Below are 16,784 nucleotides of genomic sequence, written 5' to 3'. Positions count from 1 at the left end.
ATATATATATATATATATATACACTAATATAATACCATTATAATTAATATCCAGAGGCTTGAATCGGCATTGTACAAGTAGAAACCAGAGGCTTCAAAGTAACTGTAAAATTAAACACACACACGATGCTGTTAAATACACCACTACTAACACAATATCAAAAAAACCCCAATCTAGATTGAACATATTAAAATTAGTTTCTATACTGCAAAATTCATCATAATACCAGTAATTTGAGAAAGAAATTTACCTCGGATGTTACCGAACTCAAGAAAACGCCAAACGTCGAACTAGGCCGGGAAACGATCAAACTTTCACTCTACACAAGTTACCCCTATAGCAAATTCACAAAGTTAGTAACCACTAGGACAAAATTGATTGAAAGATTCTAAAAGAACCTACATCCTAATAGACACATGAAATTCAGTCCTTCAAATTCTAATTTAAACATATAGAAAAGAAAACGTAATTCTCATATCTATATATTAAAGATGCTTGCTTGAAAATCACACACACTAAATACAGTGAAAATATTAGTAACTGAGACTAAATTTGTGGCGCAGGACACAACAAAACACATACTGTCATCGCCATAGCAGCGCCATTAAAAAAACTATCTTATTTAACTTGGTTAATGTCCTAAGCTAACAATGAAGAATACGAAGACGACGAAGAAGATGAAATAATGGTCAGTGAGTCATTGCAATTTAGCTTTGATACGATACAAGTTGCTACAAATCACTTTTCAAATTCAAATAAAATTGGGCTACTAATTCTCAGTATTATAATGCTGATATAATATATCATTTTCAACATAGGACATTGGTGGAATCATGACAAGATCAAAAATGGGTAACAAAACTGTTCTGTTTCTTTCTACTAATAATAAGTTCTTCAGAGGCTAATTAGTATCAGTTTTCATTCGATTCTGCAAATTTATGGCTTCTGCAAATTACTAATAATAGGATTCAATAATACATAAAACCCATTCATTAAAACCTAACACAAAACCCTAAAACTACTACAGACCCTAAAACTACAACAGTGAATTTCGCTAACCTTCACAAAGTGAAACTGCTCATCTAGAACGGCGGCGGCGGCGAGAAGATGTTAAGTGGTGGTCGGTGTTGTGGAGGTTGGCGGAGGCGAAGACGTTGAGTGGTGGTCGGCTGTAGCTTTTGTTAAGGATGAACGATGAAGAAGAGAACAGTGAGGGCAGTGAAGAACAGTGAGAACGATGAAGAATAATTAAAGACAAAACGCGTCTGTTTTAATTTGTTTTAAAAAATTTAATTATAAATGACCTACGTCAGCGCTTTTCAAAAGCGCTTTCATAGGTAACCCTATACCAGCGCTTTTTCGCTAAAAGCGCTTTCGTACCCTATACCTATACCAGCGCTTTTTGAAGCGCTTTCATATCTACCCCTATATCAGCGCTTTTACAAAGCGCTTTCGTAAGGTGGCCTATACCAGCGCTTTTAGAAAGCGCTTTTGTAGACATACCTTATACCAGTGCTTTTTTAATGTTTTTTTAGCGTGTTTTTTAATTTTGTTTTTAGTGAAGCCTATGCCAGCGCTTTTTCCAAAAGCGCTTTCGTAGGGGTGCTGCTAAAGGACAAATTTGGCATAGTGCACTCTTCATCCTCTTTCGGCCTCGGGTGTTACATGCTCACCAGTTTCCGCTTGATTCGTCCCTGAACCACATCGTACAAGGACATGTCAAGTCTTATACTATTTATAATTCCCCAGAATCAAAAGAATTGAATCTTTACAACTAAAAGAATCACAATTATGTTCCAAATATATCTTTTAGGCCAAAATGATTCATAATGTATAAAGACACTGTATATATAAGGTTCGATTATATTCGGCATAAACTACCTCTACGAGGAGGTACTGCCTAATAATGATTATTTAAATGGAATAAATAATTAGTATAAATATCTATCAAACATACAAAAGTAGCCATATTGTGTGAGTGCTGGGATTTAAGCCCAAGTCTCCACGACCACAACATAGAATTCTTATCACTAAACTACAACCACATGGGTGACAATTATATATGCAATTATTATATCAATAAATTAGACAAAAAAAATTTAAAAATTGCTATAAAATATTAGTAAGAAGCATGCACCGTGTAACTAAGGTAATATTTTATATTAAATATTCTATTAAATGTTAATCAATAGCCACATATTATTTATGTAAATTTGAAATATTATTTCATTAGTTTAGGATTAAGCATCTCAATCCAAAATGTATCTTGAATCATCCACATAGATAGTTTACACTTCATAGTATAAAATGAGCCCAATTGTGAGTCTCAGAACCATTATGTGAGATGCCCAACTCAATATTACAAGAAAATACATTGTGATATGTCACCTCAAAGTTCATCAGTGTAAAAAAAATCCTAATAATCAGGTATCTAGAAGCATCAACTTAATCTCTCAATCTTTTAACTACATGAAACATATTTAATCCTCATAGGTTTCACCATTTACCTCATGGTTAGTTAGCTCAGTAGCCAACAATTTATGAACAAACAATCCTCATGATTTCCTCAGTGAACATTGAAGACACATGGAGCATGTTAGAGTCGAACCTCTTTATAAGTGTGTGTCTCATCCACTAGGTATGATTACAAAATTAACTTACTCATCTTTTGCCTATTTGAGCACTATCTTGCTTAGTAATCCGAGTGTGGGTTGCATGTATACCTCACACATCTAGTTAATTGGTGGAGTTAGAAGTGGATGAAGCGGTTGTAGTTATAGGACTAGTGACACAATGCTCATATACCCTGATTAGGTGTTATATCCCTAGGTTTAAACAGGATCATTGACCTTCATTTTGGGGCTCGATGATGATTCCTTACACCTAAAATACCAACAAACATGACTAAACCAAGATTTCATGCCCCACAAAAATCTTAGGAAGGGGAGTACAATCAATAGAAGAACAATTCCAAAAATGATGGATCCAAACATTGAGAATCACTATTCTGGAGACATGTTGATAGATGAAGACTTCTACCAAAACATTCTCAATAAAAGAAAATGGATAGAGATAAAGAAATCCAAAGAATTGAATCTTTGCAACCAAAAGAACCACAACCATGTTCCAAATATATCTCTAAGGCTAACATGATTCACAATGTACATAGACACTTTGTATATAAAGTCAAAATATATCCGGCTTGAGACAAACTATCTTAGATCAAATACCTTATAGATTATCTCTCCAAGGAGGTACAACTTTATAATGAAAAAGAAGTTATGAAACTATGGAGAGCACTATCTTTCTTAGTAATCCGAGTATGGCTTGCATGTATACCTCACACATCTAGTTAATTGGTGGAGTTAGAAGTGGATGAGGCGGTTGTAGTTATAGAACTAGTGACACAATTCTCACATTCCCTGATTATATGTTCCATCCCTTGGTTTAAACAAGATCGTTGACCTTTATTTTGGGGCTCCATGATGATTCCTTACACCAAAAATACCCACAAACTTGACAATACTAAGATTTCATGCTCCACAAAATTTTTAGAAAGGTGAGCACAATCAATAGAAGTATAATTCAAAAACGGTGGATCAAAACATTGAGAATCACTATTCTGAAGACATGCCCATAGAGGAAGATTTCTACCAAAAAAATTCTCGATAAAAGAAAAGGGACAAAGATAAAGAAATCCAAAGAACCAAATCCTTGCAACCACAGAAACCACAACCAAATTCCAATAATGTCTTTAGGCCTACATGATTCATAATGTACAGAACACTATGATTATAAGGTCAAAATATATTCGACTTGAACCAAACTACCTTAGATTAATGATCTAAAAGACCACCTCTCCAAGGAGGTACTACGTGATAATGAAAAAGAAGTTGTGAAACCATGGCGATTGTTCACTACTCCATCATAATGACATGTTTTGCAAGAAGAGCTTATTTTGACCTCTTTTGCTATGCTCGGAAAATAAACATGCATAATACATCATGAAAGAGATTAAGGAGGGAGTATAAGAAACCACTTTAGAGCTTTATAAAACTTTTTTATGTTATTTATTTAAAAAGGAATAAATAACTAATACAAATATAAATCAAACATACAAAACTAACCATATTGTGTTGTTGTTGGGATTCGAGCCCTAATTTTCAAGACTACAACGTGGAATTCTTACCACTAAACTACAACAACACCAGTGACAATTATATATACAATTACTATAACAATAAATTAGACAAAATCAATTTAAAAAGTCCTATAATATTAGCGAGAATTATGCATCGTATAATTAAGGTAATATTTTATATTAAATACTCTATTAAATATTAATCAATAGTCACATATTTTTTATTTCAATTTAAAATATTATTGCATTCATATAGGCTTAAGATCTCAATCCAAAATGAATCTTGAATCATCCACATAGAGAGTTTACACTTCATAGTATAAAATGAGCCTAATAGTGAGTCTCATAACTATTGTGTGAGGTAAAAACTCCTACAAAATAGGTAATTAGAATCCCCAACATAATCCCTCAATCTTTTAACTACATGAAACATATTTTAACCTCATAAGTTTCATCATCTACCTCATGGTTAGTTAGCTAAGGAGCCAACACTTTATGAACAAGTGACCCTCATGATTTCCTCAGTGAAGATTCTAGACACATGGAGCGTGTTAAAGTCAAACCTCTTTATAAGTGTGTGTCTCATCCACTAGGTATGATTACATAATTAAATTACTCATCTCCTGTCTATTTGAGCACTATCTTACTTAGTAATCCGAGTATGCATAGCTTGCATGTATACCTCCCCCATCTAGTTAATTGGTGGAGTTAAAAATTGAAAAGAAGATTGTAGTTATAGGACCAATGACACAATGCTCACATATCCTGATTAGGTGTTCCATCCCTAAGTTTAAACAGGATCATTAACCTCCATTTTAGGGCTCGATGATATTTCCTTACACCTAAAATATCAACAAACATGACTATACCAAGATTTCATGCTCTAAAAAAAATTTAGGAAGGCAAGCATAGTCAATAGAAGCATAATTCCAAAAATGGTGGATCCAAATATTTAGAATCACCATTCTGAAGACATGTCGATATATGTATATTTCTACCCAAAACATTTTTGATAGAAGAAAAGGGACATAGTTGGAGGAATTAAAAGAATTGAATCTTTGCAACCAAAAGAACCACAACCATGTTCCAAATACGTATTTTACACAAACTTGATCCATAATGTATAAAGACACTATGTATATAAGGTCAAAATATATTTGGCTTGAGCCAAACAAGCTTAGATCAAAGATCTAAAATACTACCTCTCTGAGAAGGTACTACCTTATAATGAAAAAGAAGTTGTGAAACTATGGCGAGTTGATGTTCACTACACCATGAAAGAGATTAATGAAGGAGTATAAGAAACCAATATAGAGCTTTATGATTTATTTATGTTATTTATTTAAATGGAATAAATAACTAGTATAAATATAAATCAAACATACAAAACTAACCATATTGTGTGGCTGCTGGGATTCGAGCCCAGGTCTCCACGGCCACAACGTGGAATTCTTACCACTAAACTACAGCCACATGGGTGACAATTATTTATACAGTTACTAATATAAGAAATTAAAAAAAATTTTAAAAAAAGTGCAATAATATTAGCGAGAATTATGCACCGTGTAATAAAGGTAATATTTTATATTAAATATTATTGCATTAGTGTAGGCTTAAGCATCTCAATCCAAAATGCATCTTGAATCATCCACATAGATAGTTTACACTTCATAGTATAAAATGAGCTATATAATGAGTCTCAAAACCATTGTGTGAGGTGCCCAACTCAATATTACAAGAAAACACATTGTGATATTTCACATCAATGGTCATCCGTGTAAAAAAAAACTCCTACAAATCAGGTATTTAGAAGCACCAACATAATCCTTCAATCTTTTAACTACACAAAAGATATTTTAACCTCGTAGGTTTCACCATCTACCTCATGGTTAGTTAGCCAAGGAGCCAACAATTTATGAACTAGTGATCCTCATGGTTTCCTTAGTGAAGATTGTAGACACGTGGAGTGTGTTAGAGTCCAACCTATTTATAAGTGTGTGTCTCATCCACTGGGTATGATTACAAAATTAACATACTCATCTCTTTCCTATTAGAGTACTATCTTGCTTAGTAATCCGAGTATGGGTTGCATGTATACCTCCCACATAGAGTTAATTGGTGGAGTTAGAAGTGGAAGAAGAGATTGTAGTAATAGGACTAATGGCACAATTCTCACATTCCCTGATTAGGTGTTTCATCCCTAGGTTTAAACAAGAACATTGACCTCCATTTGGGGGCTCGATGATGATTTCTTTCTTCACGGTAGTGAGTGATTGTGTTGATGCTTTCTTGAAGAGTCTTTTTTATGAGGAATTATTTTATGGAAGAAATTCTCCACATTAACTTGCCATGATTCCAAGTAATTTAACTTTTGACAACTCCAATAATTCTTTATCACATGCTATATATAGCAAAACTTACCTTTAAATTGAATGATAATATGATATAAATCTCATTTTTAAAATTTAACAATAATAACCAAGTTTAATATCAATAAAAAATTGTTTCATATGTGAATGAGTTACATAAAAATTAACGTTTTAAATGCAGGTTATTTTAATGTATCTCATTACCATAATAAATGGTTTTTGATTAATGTTACAATATTATAGATTTTGTTTTGGGCCGACCATTGTCTCATTAACAAATATGTCTAATCGTCAATCCAAAATCATAAGGTGTTGAAGGTTCTGTGCACTCGTTACCTTGAGACCCATACTTAATTCACAGCATGGATGGTCATTCATCGTCGGATATCATCCAACGATTTCTCGTGTTCCACACCAAAAAGCATGGGGATCTCTAACCGCCCTCATATATTAAGGATTCCATGTGATATTTGAGTTTTAACCATAATTTACTATACTCCTTTGCTAATCATTAATTGACTTGAATGTTGAAGTGATAACCTTGCATATCCACCCCTGCCCTGTACCAAAATCTTTCTCTATCACACGAAGACTCCAATCCATCAATTCTCCATTCATTTTTGGTTCCTAAGTAAAATAATGTCACTGTATGTGGGAATAAAAGCTTCCGATCTCTAAGAATTCTATGACCAGATCTCTTTGATTCAAAAATCATGATCTTTTGCAACGAGTTTGGTTGAAAATGGAAATGACAACAAAGCCAATTGCCAAATACATCACATGTTTCCTAACTTTAAGATATCTCATTTTCCTCCCCATTCATTCAATCGATAACACATTGTCACTTAAGAAAGAACCTACACCATGAAGCTCTTCCAGTTTGTTTATGGTGAGTGTGATACGGTGGGAGAACTGACTTTTTTAAATGTGCAGATAGCAAGAGTCGCCACTGACTTTTATTTTATCCAATTAGGAAAGGCAAAAAGAACAGGAAAAGACCTTTGAAAGAGATTGAGTTCGGGGGGTAGGTTATACAAAGGGGAGGTGTAAGCACCCTTGGTATCCATGGTTATCCACGGGCTCTTAATTGCTTAGCTCACTTTTGAATTGTTTGAAACGTTTAAAAGGATGTAGTGTGTGTTTAGAAAAAAAGTTTGTAAAGAGCTTTAACTTTGTAATGATCTTCGTACGGATGTATACAAAGTGTAGTCTTTGGAAATAGTTTTGAAAAGGAGGTGTGAAAAGTAATTTGAAATGTTGATTTGATTGCGAGTCAGCAGTTAAGAACTACCTACCCTAAGTTTGTCTTTCTTGTTCTTTAAGTCTTTTCTTGAGTAATAGTACTATCCATACCATTTGAGGGTAGGTAGTCCTATGCATTGGATGTACGGGTCATCGAAGGGTCATCGTTTTTCCATAGGACTATCCATACCATAAGGAGGGTAGGAAGTCCTATGAATTGATGAGAATAGTCATAAAGGCAACAAGTAAGGATACCTTAGCAATCAAAAGGGACTACCATCATTAATCGAGGAACAAGATCATTTATCGTAGACAACATTGAAGGGACAATGATCTTTATATGATGATTTTTATTCTTAGGAAACATGCTAAGGTATCCCTACATCCGAGGGACTTGACTATTTAATCGAAAGGCAACGGAGAGGAATTACCCTAACGGTGGGTGTGTGTAGCAATCACGTGTGTTAGATTCAAGTATTTTATCTTGAATTATTTGTTAGCTAGCGATTGATTTTAAATCTTTCCAAATAATCCTAAGGCATACATCTAGCAGTTTATAGTTGTGCGGAAAGTAAATGCAGAAAGTAAATCCTACGCTATTACAGGGCTTCGAGATTAGGGTAGTACATAACCAAAAATTGGGGGATGCGGAAAGTAAAGTGCGAGAAAATAAATCCTAATTACTATTACATTAAAAAATTGGCAATCCTATACATAATTTCTAGAATTTAAAATAGATAACAAAACAGTAAATATGCACGCATGCGACAATCAATGGAGTTTGGAGATGAGAAGAGAATCGAGTTGAAGAATCAGGTTTTAAGGAGATTAAATGAAAACCTAAATTAATTTAATTATTCAACTATTCCTAATTCTAAATTAATTGAATTATATACAATTATATTAATTAACCTAATGTCTAATGGTAAATCTAAAATCAAGAACTAATTCTAATTAAACTAATTGGAAATTTCGTTAAGACTTAACTAAATAACATCCTAAAAACTAATTATTTTAATGACTAAATGACTAAATGATCAGTGCATGTTTGTATGATTTGATATGGGTTTTCATTTCTATGGAAACAGCATGTGACACCCTTTTGTTAATGAATTTTATTTACTCTGTGAATATATATATATATATATATATATATATATATATATATATATATATATATATATTTGAATGTTTAGGGGTTAGAAAAGGGGTGTTACAATGATGCTCAAAATATGTTTTGAACTCATGAACATTTCGGGTTCAACAGAATTGAGTTATATGTTTTACTACAACAACCTCAGCAGTCTCTAGTCGTTGATCCGCCGCAAGTTTTTAAAGAAACTGACGACGAACACACTAAAGTCGATGCTATCAACAACAAAGAAGAAGAAGAAGAGGCACTTGTTTATTTTATGGTGAATGATGACTCTGCACACCAAGAGCATGAGCCATTACCTACGAGCCATGTGTACATTCCTCTAGTTTACATGACAAACTTGTACTTGGAAGAAGACGAACCAACCTCAAATATCTTTCACAACCTGTATATGAAGACTAAGGGAGCATTAAAAGGTGGAGACAAATTTCGTACAAAAGAAGAATGTGTGACAGCTATAAAAAAGTTTCACATGGAGATCTCAATAGATTTTACTGTAGATCGAACAAATTCAACGAGATACATCATTCTATGTCGTCAAAATCCGATGTGCATGTTTTGGCTATCAGCATCTTACTAGAACATAAGTGATTCATGGGAAATAGGTTTTATTGACTCACTTCACATTTGCATCACCACCAATTTGACGCAAGATCATAGAAAACTTAGATCTAAATTAATATTCCAGGAAATCTTGCCTCTCATTAGCAAGGATCCATCATTGAAGGTGAGTACAACTATTTCTCATATCGTTATACGATTCAATTACACTCCCCCTTACATGAAGGCATGGATCACGAGGACTAAAGACGTTGAACTAGTGTACGGAAATTAGGCGGATTCCTACAAAGAACTTCCAAAATAATTTGGTGGCACTCAAATATTATGCTTCGAGGAACTGTTGCAATTTTGGAGACACTCCCAACATTTACCCCCAGATAAAACTTGTGTTAGTGGAAATAAAATATTTCATCGACTGTTATGGGCGTATGAACCATGCATCAAAGGTTTTGCATTATGCAAACCTATTATACAAATTGATGGAACATGGTTGTACGGGAAATATAAAGGAACGTTACTCATGGCAGTGACACAAGATGGAAACAATAATATTTTTCTTTCCGGTTGAATGTGAGACTAGCGGTGGGTAGATTTTCTTTCTCAAGCATCTTTGATTACACGTTGCTCCTCAACCCAACCTATGTTTGATTTCAGACAAACATCCATCTATTGAAAGTGCTTACAATAACCCTGATAGCTGATGGCAAGATCCCCCTTCCACGCAATGTCTATTGTATTAGACATATTGCACAAAACTTCATGCAGGAGATCAAAGACAAGTTGTTTTGAAATAAAGCTGTGAATGTGGCATATGCCTTAACAAAACCATCGTTTCAGCACTACCGTGCAGAGACCAGGTTGACAAATGTGGATGCTTTAAGGTGGATCGATAACATTCCAGTGGAGAAGTGGACCTGGGAATTTGACAATGGTCAACGATGGGGCCACATTACAACAAATCTTGTGGAATCAATGAACTATGTATTCAAAGGTATCAAAAACCTATCGATAACCGCTTTGGTGAGAGCAACCTATTTTAGGCTGGGGTCATTGTTCGAGACTAAGGGTTCAAAATGAAGGTCAGTGTTACAATCAGGTCAATTGTTTAGTTAAATCTCTATGAAATTTATTCAGGACGAAAATGCCAATGCTAACACACATAGTGTTACAATGTTCAACCGAATTAAAAGGCTGGTTCAGTGTATATGAGACAATGGACTATAATGAGGGAAGGCCAAGGGAATACTATCGGGTCGAACTAGATAGTGGTTGGTGCGATTGCAAAAAATTTCAAGCCTTTCGTATGCCTTGCTTTCATGTCATAGCGGCATGCTCACATGCTTGCCTAGACCCTAGAGGACATATATCCCCGGTTTACAGAGTCAGAAACCTATTAAATGTGTACATCAAGGATTATTGACCTACTTATCAAGGAGACATTGTTTGGAACAATGTACACATGCGAAGGAAGAAAAAAGGGTCGCTCTAACACGACGCGTCTTCGAACCGAAATGGATACAGTAAATAAAATGGTTAGATTACGTAGTATATGTCGTAAACCCGGACACAATTGAAAAAATTGTCTGAATATTAGGCCTAGCTCCGCAACATAATTTTTATATGCCACTCTTGATATGTAATTTATTTGATGTAACCATGAAATTTCATTTTAAATTCATCTTTCATTCCATATACCTAACAACATTCGGGTACAACATAATAAATACAACCACACAAAACAACAACGCCATCAACAAATAAAACCACTAAATACATCAACTTATCTAGGATTTTACAATCACCAAGAAAATATCAGCCGGTCCATGGATCATCATAATGACATCATTGTCGGTTTTAATAGGATTTTAAGAACGAGTTTCTCCATTTTGGTTGGACACCGTAATAAGCTTATCAATTCTTCTAATTTATTCACCATCAAGACTCTTCGTCTAACCAACGAATCAAGCTTCTCTGAAAAATGCTAGAAGGTCTCCGGGTTTCAAAGTCGGATCTTCATCAGAGATTTTGTTGGCGAAAAAACGTTGAGCATTTTCTTTAGTAATTAGAAACATTGGAAGCATTTTTGAAGACATATTTCAAAGTTAAATGAGAAGATGTGTAGTAAATGGTGAAGATGAATGGTGTATTTATAAAAAAATGCAAAACAACTTAGTAGCCACACTGCATGACGCATGCACCTAAAGTTATAGTGCATGCGCCATACTGCATGGCATGATAGAGGTGCATGCGCCATGCAGTGTGGCGCCTCCTCTTTATGACAGATATTTATTTTATTTTATTTAAAAAGTTGTTAATTTAGGGATATTTTTTTAAAAAAATGTGATTATTTTAAAAAAAATTCTAAATGGTTAATGTTCTCCACTTAAAAATAAATTGTTTAAATAACTCCGAATTAAAATTTGGAAAGAAATAATTATTAGTCAAATTTTACTTCCCTTTCGATCAAATTTCGCTTTAGCACATTACTAAAGCTGTAACCATTAGAGTGAGATTAATTAATTTAAAAAAAGACAAATAAGTTCTTTTTATATATAAATTGAAGAAAAAGGAAGATCAATTTTGATTCAAAATAGTAAACATACAAAAAAAAAACTTTCTGGCATAACTAGTTTCTGATTCTCATGTAATAACACCAAGATGCTTTCTACACAGTTATAACTGGTTTTTGCATATACCCCTACTTGTTTTGGACTCAATACCCCTATGTAAAATGTGTGATTAATTTGTTCTAAAGTAATAAAATGGGAAGAAAAAAACAGAAAAACCAAAGCAAATAGATCAAAAGAGAAAGACTAACAATAAAAAAAGGATCTAAAGTTTTTAATTAGTCTTGAGAGAAGCAGCAGGAGCAGTCCAATACTTCTTGACAACAAATAGAAGTTTTTCCCTTTCAAGTGGTCCATCTTCATGGTCTACAATAGCACTATCCCATTCCAATCCATTAGCAATGTTCTTTACTTTCAACAATACATCAACATCATCTCTGATTACTACTGCTCCTTCAGGTCTAAGAATCCTATCCATTTCTAACATAATAGTTTCCAATTCACATCTAAAACACACAAATAAAAACATGTTGGTAATATTTCACATAATCCAAATATCACAAAACTATGTCCTATACAATTTTGTATATAGTTATTGTAAACCAACATATTATTTACCTGCCACTGTAAAGGCTGAACAAAGAATCAGCATGAATTAAATCATAGGTTCTTGGATAAGTGGACATTGCTTCACACCTAAAAAAAAAAAAATCAAACTCATTAGAGACATAAACAGAGAAAGAACTTCATCAAACACTTCAGAAAGGAAAATTATTAATTGTGCTAACCAATCATGATATATTCCAATCAATCCTCTTTCATATATTGCTCCAAGTGTATTAACCTTAGCCTGTACAGGAACCACATTCATGACCCAAACAGGATCCTTAATTAAAACAGAAGCAAATCCACCCAAGTTAGCATTCATATCCAAAAGATTACGGTATCTCTTAGTTCCTAATTGATTATTCACTTTCTTATAATGTGATATCCTTTTCTTCCAAAGCTCAGAATCTTTTGAATAAGTTTCAGATGTAACCCCTTCAATAGTACCCTTCTGAATTCTAGGTGGAACAGACTCAAGTCTCTGTGGCCAATTCTCTAATGTCCCACCAGCAGTTTCTTCTTTGTCGAAAACTAAAGGCACATGACTCAAACATGTTTGTAATTCGGTATACCTAAAACAACAGAAAATATTAGTCTATACAATATTAGTCTATACAGTTGCACGCAGATAAATAAATGAAGTATGTACCAAGCTTTGTCGGGATTATCTTGTGCACTACAAAAGGCACGGTTTGTGGCAGGTTTGCAATCCAAATGGTTTTTGGGTTTCTGCCAAATAGCAATATCATCTTTCTCAACAAGTTTATTCCAGCAAAGACTTTTAGCTACTTTCTCAATTTTGTTCTGTTCTTCACTCAAATCTTTTTTGGTTCTCTTCCAACCTTTCCAGTGTTTATTCCAGTTGATTGGTGGACCAGATAAAATCCAGTAACCTCCGGGGCGTAAAACTCGATCGACTTCGTTTAGAAGAAGGCCATCATTTTCAGCCCATGGGATGAGGCAGCGAGAGCAGTGGGAGATGTCAAAAGCTCTTGAAGGGAAAGGTAATCTCTTGGAGGCTAAGACAGCAATCAATGCAGGAACTCCTCGTTCCAAAGCAAATTGAACTTGTGCTTCGTGTGTGTCTCTTGGTGCTATTGATAATGTTATTATGTTACGTGATGCAAGATATGCTCCCCAGCTAGCAACCTGCGTTATATACAACCATAAAAAAATCACAATATATTATTAGTGACATTGTGTTATATTATAGTTTAAAAATAATATATCATTTTAACAAAAATATACGTTTCTCTCAAATTATATAATTATATATAAACTAATTTTTTACCAAACACAATCTATATATTATTCTAAAATATTAATAAGATTTTAATTTTTTTCTTCTCTTTTACGCCTATCATTATTAATTTTATATTTTATTTACCTTTAAAAATTGTATTTATTTACAATAATTTATAATTTTACTTTCTCCCCTAATACTATGTTTTTCTAATTTATATAAAGTGAGATATTATGTTTTATCTCATAATAACCATCTTCTTTGAATTGTACACTGAATCTATTTTTTTAAATAATATTGATTATAGTAATAAAATTAAAATTACTTATTTAAATAGTTTATCATTTATAATATATAAAAAAGATATAAACATTAAAAATCAATAAATAAGAAGTAGTATACTAATACTTTTAAATAATCATTATTTTAAAAAGAAAAGCATAAAAATAAGACATTTTTACAATACTTATTATTTAAGATGGAGGGAATACTAAAAAAGATAAAGAGAAACATATATGGAAATTGATAATATAATGTAATATGTAACGTGTATGTAAAATGAAAATAACAAAAATATTTGAGAGAAAAAATAAAATGTGTAAATAATTAATATATCTCCAATTAATACTTTAATCAGCAACCTTGATTAAAAGAGTATTTGATAAGTACCGCAAATGAAAACAAAAGCCGTCTACAATTTTGGCAGCTATAGGACACTTCATTATTAATAAATAAAATACTGTTTAAAAAATAAAAAAGATATTTAGCTTAAAATTTTCAATTTTATTAAAAAAAAGAAAAGTAGAATCTTCTAAGCAATTTAAAAAACGTTACTATTGCTACTGCCTGAAAATGATTTTTATCTAAATTAAAACAATGCCAGCTGGATAAGCACATAAATTACCATAATTGCTTCATAAATTAAATAAATATACCAAATCCGTTTCTTACATAAATAAATAAATAAAACAAAATAGACAGAAAATCGAAAATGACGTGTAAGGAAAATACCAAGACGACGGTGAAAATTAAAGAACAAGAATAGAGAGAAAGACAGAGAATAAGAAATCCCTAATTAAATAGAAAAATATTTGTATTCACTATATTATCTTTTCCCATTATTTATATAATAATAATAATAAAAAAAGGAAAGAAAAAAAAAAAGAGAAAAACAAGAAAAAGAACAAGAAAAAGATTGAGTAAGAAAATATACCCCACAACCAGTATCAAGGGCAGTCCTAACAGAACCATCTTTCAGATTGATCAACTTTCCGATATCATCAATGTACGCATCAGCGCCGTTAGGGAACATAGTTCCACCACCGGGAAAAAAGAACCGATCACCGTCGTACCGGATCCAATTCTGGACAGCTTTCTCAACCGTCAACTCCCGGTGCGGCACATTAGCATACCAAGCCGCGTCCCTACTCGCCGGCCACGGGAAGGGATTCCGGTAACCATAAGGCGGCGGAACTCTACACTTCAAATCCTCTTCACCTTTCACCGGACAGTGCCTCTCTCTAAAAATCAACCTGTCACGTTCGTAACGTAAGGATCGTTGCGGATCTTCGCAGGGGGTGTATTCGGTGAAATTGGCAGTGCAGCGAGGGAAGGTAATGGTTTTGGATGAGATTGTGGTGGTGGCGTTGTGGTGAGAGAGAAAATCGAGGGTGGGGTTGGGAGTTTGTTGGAGGTTGCATGCTATTGGTGTTTTGGATTGTGGTGGTGGCGTTGTTGTGATGAAACTTGAGCTTTGTTGGTATGCGCCTAAGAAATAAAAAGCCGCGCAGAGAAAGATGAGGAGAAGGTAGAGGTGAGGTTTTGTGAAGGGTGAGGGTTTTGATAGCTTGTTACGTGAATAATTTGAATCCATTTTTTTTTTTGAGATTGTAGCAAGAGTGATTCTGGTTGATTATAAGTATATATAATGTTGCATCTTTGGATTTGGATTCTGGAAGGAATTAAAAGTGGGGATATTCTTTTGTGAAACACACACGCCTCGGGTTTGACAATATAAGTACTCACTCAGTCACTCTTATAACTCTGGTTTTCTTATGTATTTATGTTCCATTTTATAATCATTTTTTGTCAAAATTATTTTTGTTTTTTTATTTATTATTTAAAAAGATAAAGTCTAATAAATTAATACTAGTAAACAATAAATTTTTATAGTCAAAAGCTCAATTGTAACTGTTTGAAAATAGTAAAATATATTATTTTTAATATATATATATATATATATATATATATATATATATATATATATATATATATATATATATATATATATATATATAAAAGAAAAGTCAAAAAAATAATACTCAAAAGAGAATAGAGAAAATAATTTAATACTACTACGGGAATTGGCATCGAATTTATTTTTATTAGTTGAATACAAAACTTTAATTTATTTATGGGAATGTTTTGATTTTTATTATGATGCTTTAATTTATTATTATTATTATTATTATTAAATAGAATTTTATTGGAATAAATTGACTTTACAAAAAATTTTACACCGTCGATAACCACTTTAATTTATTAGAAATATTTGACTTTTATTTTAATTTATTCTAAAATATCATAATTGAGTGGTTGTGATACACTCATAGTGTGAAAAAAATTTACACTAACCATCCATCACAATTAAACTCTTATAAAAAAGAGATAATGTGCTAATGTGTAAAAACAAAATTTCACAGTCAACCAATAACATTCATATATTTTATTTAATTATTTTATAATTTTTTTTATTAATTATATGATATGACAGATTAATATATTTTTACTGGATGATAGTGTAAAATTTATTATATTTTAATTATATTATTAAAAAAATGATGCATTGACGGTGTAAATTTTTTTCTCCTGTCAACTAATAATGACTATTTATTATGAA

The 16,784-nt window shown here is 32.7% G+C and overlaps 1 protein-coding gene and 1 non-coding gene across 2 annotated transcripts; both read right to left on the bottom strand.

Annotated features, from left to right (window-relative positions):
• Positions 1-5,542: 5,542 nt before the first annotated feature.
• TRNAH-GUG (transfer RNA histidin (anticodon GUG)) lies at positions 5,543-5,614 on the bottom strand. Its single transcript has one exon. It is a non-coding gene; the product is annotated as a tRNA-His (tRNA).
• Positions 5,615-12,064: 6,450 nt separating this feature from the next.
• Positions 12,065-15,911, bottom strand: LOC131612262 (probable methyltransferase PMT16). The gene is made up of 5 exons (XM_058884072.1): positions 15,099-15,911; positions 13,292-13,791; positions 12,825-13,214; positions 12,655-12,732; positions 12,065-12,542 (listed from the first exon to the last, which is right to left on the bottom strand). Exons 1-5 carry the CDS (start codon positions 15,756-15,758, stop codon positions 12,311-12,313), a joined length of 1,860 nt encoding a protein of 619 aa, XP_058740055.1. The 5' UTR covers positions 15,759-15,911; the 3' UTR covers positions 12,065-12,310.
• Between the last annotated feature and the right edge of the window lie 873 nt (positions 15,912-16,784).

Source organism: Vicia villosa, linkage group LG1, assembly GCF_029867415.1.
Source record: "Vicia villosa cultivar HV-30 ecotype Madison, WI linkage group LG1, Vvil1.0, whole genome shotgun sequence".
Lineage (NCBI taxonomy): Eukaryota > Viridiplantae > Streptophyta > Magnoliopsida > Fabales > Fabaceae > Vicia > Vicia villosa.
This window is presented reverse-complemented; position numbering and strand designations above follow the sequence as displayed.